At 50.3% G+C, this 6,000-nt stretch overlaps 1 protein-coding gene across 1 annotated transcript; it reads left to right on the top strand.

Annotated features, from left to right (window-relative positions):
* The first annotated feature begins 479 nt into the window (after nucleotides 1-479).
* On the top strand, nucleotides 480-3,561 carry LOC149352289 (complement inhibitor CirpT1-like). Its single transcript, XM_089577137.1, has 3 exons — nucleotides 480-582; nucleotides 2,595-2,706; nucleotides 3,438-3,561. Exons 1-3 carry the CDS (start codon nucleotides 480-482, stop codon nucleotides 3,559-3,561), a joined length of 339 nt encoding a protein of 112 aa, XP_089433263.1.
* The last annotated feature ends 2,439 nt before the right edge of the window (nucleotides 3,562-6,000 follow it).

The raw sequence follows: 6,000 nt of genomic DNA, 5'->3' as shown, positions 1-6,000 counted from the left end.
CCTCATCATCATCACCATCATCATCATCAGCAGCAGCAGCAGCAGCAGCCTGACTATGCCCACTGCAGGTTAATGGCCTCTCCCATGTCTCTCCAATCAACCCTTTCCTTTGCCAACTGCGGCCACCGTATCCTCGCAAACTTTTTAATTTTATCCGCCTACCTAACTTTCTGCTTAACGATAAGCTCACTAATGCGAGTACAGCGGCATAAACGCAACAGACATCCCATATATCCCCCAGAGTTACTAAAACACTCCGATTGGCGTCGGAATTTCGCACGAGCCGAAATTTACATTTCCACAATGGCCAGTTTTTTTTTTGTTCGAATCCATAACGCGTGTTTATCAATCACTCTGCACGAAACATCGGGTGCAGGTAAGGTGTTAGCGTTTACCAGGAACCGCAGAACAAATGGGGCACCTTTGGAGACTATCGGCACGCAGAAGGGCGCAGCAGAGAGACGACGACGTAGCGGAAGATGCCGCTGTGGTTTGCCATGTGTGCTGCTCTCTTGGTGGCGGCAGGCGGAGGTGCGCTGTCCGACGCATCCAGCCTGGAGTCCCAGTGGACGTTCGTCAAAGGTGCCTTCGTCTGGTTTACGCACTAGCGCGTCGCCCACTTGCGCTTGCCACGAGTATGCGCTGAATTAATTATCTCGTCGCCTGTGCTGTAGTAACAGTAACGCTGTAATTGCATAGTCGGGTAACATTCACGATAAAAGAAGGATACTGAACGGAGTGTTACTGGCTGTTAAAATGGATTCGCTACTCAAAATTTGCGGGTGTAAGGAAAATAGTGGATGCCGAAAATTGTGTGCTGAGGATTCGATAACTTTTGATGCCGCGTTTAGAAGTTGGCCGTGTACTTGGTCGTTGCTTTCTTAGTACGGGCCTAAAAATACAAGACTGGTTCTTAAGCATCGTTCCTGATACGGTTCATGCGTTTGGTTTCCCATCTGACTTATTCCGGCGGCTGGCGCGCAAGTGCCATTGTGGCAGGGGAGCAACGAATAAATGCGAGTTCAAAACATACTTTATTTCAGGCGCTCAGGACGACTTGAAAAGCGAGGGAAATGCTTTCGCAGTTCTGTGCAACCACAGGAACGTCGAGACGTTGTGGTGGCGATTTGATTCAAAGATTACGTCCAGACTTTTTGAGTCTCTAACTGCCAGCTCTTTTAGTTTTAAGCCGCGTCTCATTAGGGTTCTTTTAAATGTTTGGTTCGGTTTATGGGGTTTAACGTCCCAAAGCGACTCGAGCTATGAGAGACGCCATAGTGAAGAGCTCCGGAAATTTAGACCACCCGGGGTTCTTTAACGTGCACTGACATCGCACAGTGCACGGGTCTCTAGTGTTTCGCCTCCATCGAAATTCGACCGCCGCGGCCGGGATCGAACCCGCGTCTTTCGGGTCAGCAGCCGAGCACCGTAACCACTGAGCGGCGGCTCTCTTTTAAATGTAGCGACTGTCAGTTTATAAGGCTTTAGAGGCTTTAGCTGTCGGCATATTGTTCTCTGATCTCTTGGTCTGAATGACCTTCGTTGGGAACATCTAACCGTCGCTCGACAGTAATGGAGTACCTTGCACCGTTTCCGGGACAAAATCGCCGCTCCAGTGAAACTTGCCGATTTCACAAGCAGCTTTATGGGGCTCTGACAACCACGCAAGAACGGACAGCTTGAAGCAGAGCTACCTCATGGCGCCGCAGTGATTAGGTCCGGGAAATTTCTGAACTAGTTTTTTTTTTTTCATCGACGAAGTAGCTGGCTACAGGTGGAGCATGCAGTTGGAGCTTACAGGAAAGCGTACACAAGTTTGTTTTCACCAGGAGCACCCGTCGGGAGTGGAATTTCTTATTCGTATTTTGCCGCTTTTGCGCTTCGGGTTTTCAACGCGAATACATGGTCGATAATAAGAAATCTTGCGCTGAGCCCCCTGGAACCTCTGGCGACCTTGGTGCTGAGCAGCTCAACGCGACATCTGACTGTGGCGCCCACCGCAGCGTCGCCGCCTCAAAGGGTGCGCGGTCCAGACTGGAGACCCCGACTGAAGAAAGATTTTTTTGCATTGTTGGCGGTGATAATCACGCCAGCTGAGAGGGATTCGTGTCAAAGCCCAGGACGCAAAAAAAGCCTTTTCGTGGTGTGCGAACTAATGTTACTTGCTATCGATTTCGCCTACATCCCGCCGGATACAGCCTTTGCCAAGGTCGGGCATGGCAGCTAGGGTTCGTCTTAGCGGTTCAAGTGTCTTATATGATGACAGCGTCTGTAGAGAGGAAGCTTGCGAAAACATGTCGTATTTGCAGCTCTGACACAGTGCACCGGTGTCGATAAGGTCTCCCATTGTCCTCGTCCCCAGGGCAGAAAACTGCCGAGTAATTGGCCGCCATTATTCAGTCTCGCCTGCAGGAGAATGAAGGACTGCGTGCTGGCGCGCGAAGCGCTGTTTTGGTCACTCTGGGGTGTTTTAAGCGCGCATGCGGTGCCACCATTGGGTTCTGGTCCTGTGGACGTGGTTTACGCGTTGCTTGTTTACATCTGAGTTTACTGCTGCTGCTGCTTCCAGCTCAATTTGGCGGGGCGTCACGCAGGAGCCTGCGTCTACCGTCACCTGCTGTTTCCCAACGGTGGAAATTTCACCTTCCGCAACCCCTGCGAGATGGTGATCTGCGACGCACGCAACCGCGCGATCTTCGTCAAGCGGTCAGTCCGCCTCGCTTTCGGGGCAACCGAGAACGCGCCGGTCTTTGTGTTACATTTACCTCCGTGTTACCTCGCACTTCACGTATACAGCTCTCGTTCAATATCCTTCCTTGGCTGTGTTCATACCTGCGGTGTCGACGTGTAAAGGTTATGCGTCAAGCCGATGAACAAAAAATCTAAAGTTGTGTAGGTCGCTTACTAAAGAAAAAAAAAAATGTGTGCAGGCGTTTCCTGTGGTGTGCAGTACGCGATTGACACGGCTGGTAGTGAATAAGTGTGGGGCATTTCTGAAATTTCGGGAATGTGCCGAACATGGATTTGACCGAACATAGAACGTGTTTTCGAAACGCTGGGCTTAATAATAGATGTATCACGATATGGCTGTTACTAGCGTTCAGGTACCGATCTGTACAGGCAACCGTTGGCAACGTCTAACTGTATCAGTTGAAAGTTAACTATCAGAAATTATTCAACCATCTTAGTAATTAACATGATTGACCCTTTTCTAATGTCCATCAGCAATGGTATTACTATGCCGCAGAATCCATCTTTATACCTCAAAAGCTAATAACAAAAATAGTTGTCCGGGCGAGTCGAGCTCTGCGTTTTACCGGCAGACCGGCGCATGCTGGTGGAGGCGGCGTTCGGGGACCGCCCGCAGAACGAGCTCTGTCGTCGGTCCCTGGTGGCGGCAGCAACAGCAGTAACAGGCCATGCTCCGTGTCCCGCAGGTGCCCCGTGGTGAGCTGTCCGCACTGCGACCAGCGCTGCCGAATCGTCTCGCTCAAGGGCTCCTACCCGCACTGCTGCCAGCAGGTAGTCTGCGGCAGTGAACATTCATTCAGCCTCTCCTGACTGCCTGGGCCGCCGCCGCACCAGCACGCGCAATCTGCTGACTTAGCGCCCAGTGCACGGCCCTGCACTCGGCGAAGAAAGACCGCCCTCCCTGGCTTGCGACTGATGCACCACAAGACCGCTCCTGATGTCTCAGGCATTTTTGTATGCGCGCACGTGATTGCTATGGTAGTGAAGTTCACGTATTAAAATGCACCACCGTTACTTCGCCGTTTTCTTTTTTTGTAGTGAGAGCAACATTACCAGCAGTCTCACAGTCTCGCCGTTTCGCTGTGGGCCTTCGGCGCCACTTGTGCGCATGCGCGAGGAGCCGATTGACGTCACAGCCGCGCAGCTGGTGCGCGCGCAGCGCCGCTCGCCTCCGACCGAGAGGAGCCGCCGAGTGACGTCACAGCTGCCGGCGGCGCTCGCCTCCGACCGAGAAAGAGACTGCCATGCGCTACACGCAGCTGGCGCGCCGTGCTCTACTGCGCATGCGCGGCAAGGGGAGGAGGAAGATGGCGGTGTATAAATGATGGTGATGCGGTGGTGGAAAAAACACACTGTTATGGCGGCCAAGGAGAGCGAGGCCGATGCTGTGCAGCGTAGGAGAGAGGAGAAACTCGAGTCGTCGGACCATGACGATAACTAGACGTAACCAGAGATATACCGTGCCTCTCGCTACGTTTACCCTGGCATAGCTGAGCTAAGCCACTGACAATTTTTTGCTTTGACTGTTTTCTTAAAATGACATGCGGGGAATTTCTTCTGGCAGCGATCACGAAAAGGGGAAGCTTGCAAAGAAGTAGGCATGAAGGTTCACTAAAGTCTGGGTAAAAGAAACTTGGGGAAAAAAAATTGAGTTACAACAGGTGTACATACCTCAGTATGGTCTAAAGCGGATTTTTAAGATGAAATTCGTTCAGCAATCTAAACACTCGGTGCTTGCAATGTTCTGTGAGTGGAAAATTCTGAGACAGCCTTAGCATATCGAGGGGACACCAAAGAAGGAACAGGATAGGAGCAGCTAGATAAGGAAGAGAAATGGGAACCAGTGAGAAAAACACGGCCTATTAAAGCTTCCATTACAAAAACTACGCCGCTGAAAGTTTCTTATGGCACATTACCTCTTTCTATTGCACACATTTAACGTATCTTCGGTATTAACCAGGTGATTATGAAAGGAAAGAAAAACACTTCTTGTGTTAGGCGGCCATTAACAGTTGCGTGCCAGTTTAATTCCCGAAATACAAACGAAATACAAACAGTTTAATTCCCGAAATACAAACAAAGATACTAAAAATATCTGCCTCCCATTACGTGAAGTACCCTACGCACATCATCCCTTATCTCATAGCGTCTCATTTGACCATTGATTGCACCAGATGCAAGCTTTCGGAGTTTAAGTGGACTTCTCTGCATTAAGTGTCTACTTGAGGTAAAGCATGCTTTACAAGAAGGCTGAATGACCTTTGTTGGTGTTGCTTTGTTTAAATTCGGCATTTCCTGATTCCTGCTTACTACAGGCGCAGACTCACCGCAGGATGTGGAAGTTGGCTCTCCTTGGTAAGTGATACTGTAGGCATTGCTAACGTGTTTCAAGGCACACGGGCACGCCGCGCGACACGTACGTACAACGCATGCTTTCTCAATCACTCATATATGCCGGCCTTTAATTTCCGGTTGGGCAGTTAATGCCACCCTGGCATTATAGAAGCCATGGGTGTTGCTGAACGATTGAAAAGAGCCCAAGAATAGTTCAGGAAGAGTTTTTCAGCGGCATTTCGCTACCGAGGAGGAGCCTGACTCGTCATGGCGAGTTATAGAAATACAGCCAGTGACGATAGGATAGGATAGGATAGGATAGGATAACTTTATTTGGCTCTAGCACAAGTTTTTTTTTATGTAGTCAGATGAGTCCATCCGCAACGGTCGGTTTCTCCTAATCCGGGGCTCCGCTGGATGCCGCCGTCAGCTGAGCTCGCCGTATCAAACCGATCTGGTCATCGCGGCAGTCGCTGGAGAGCAGACCCTCCCATTGCTCCACACTTGGGTTTTGTATAACTGGGACGATGTCGACTTTTTGACATGCCCATGTGATGTGATACAGTGTAGGTTTTTCATGGTACCACGGACAATTGTGTGCGTAAAGTGTGGGGTGAATTTTACTTAGTGTGTTTAGATTTGGATATGACCCCGTTTGAAGTTGTCTCCATGTGACAGCCTCTTCTTTGTTTAAAGATTTGTGCGGTGGCGGGTACCGCATCCTGCTGCCTTTGTAGTTGTTGAGTATGACCGAGTATTCCTGAGGTACTGGCAGGGATTCCTCAAGGTCGTTGACGTAGGATGCTCGGTAGCTAGTATATCCTCGAGCTATCCTGTCCGCCTCTTGGTTTCCTGCCACCCCCGTGTGCCCCGGTACCCAGATGATCTTATGTTTGATCGGCTTGTGTGGTTTTG

The sequence above is a fragment of the Amblyomma mixtum genome, chromosome 3 (genome assembly GCF_055824585.1).
Source record: "Amblyomma mixtum isolate Tamu chromosome 3, ASM5582458v1, whole genome shotgun sequence".
In the NCBI taxonomy this organism is placed as follows: domain Eukaryota; kingdom Metazoa; phylum Arthropoda; class Arachnida; order Ixodida; family Ixodidae; genus Amblyomma; species Amblyomma mixtum.
This window is presented reverse-complemented; position numbering and strand designations above follow the sequence as displayed.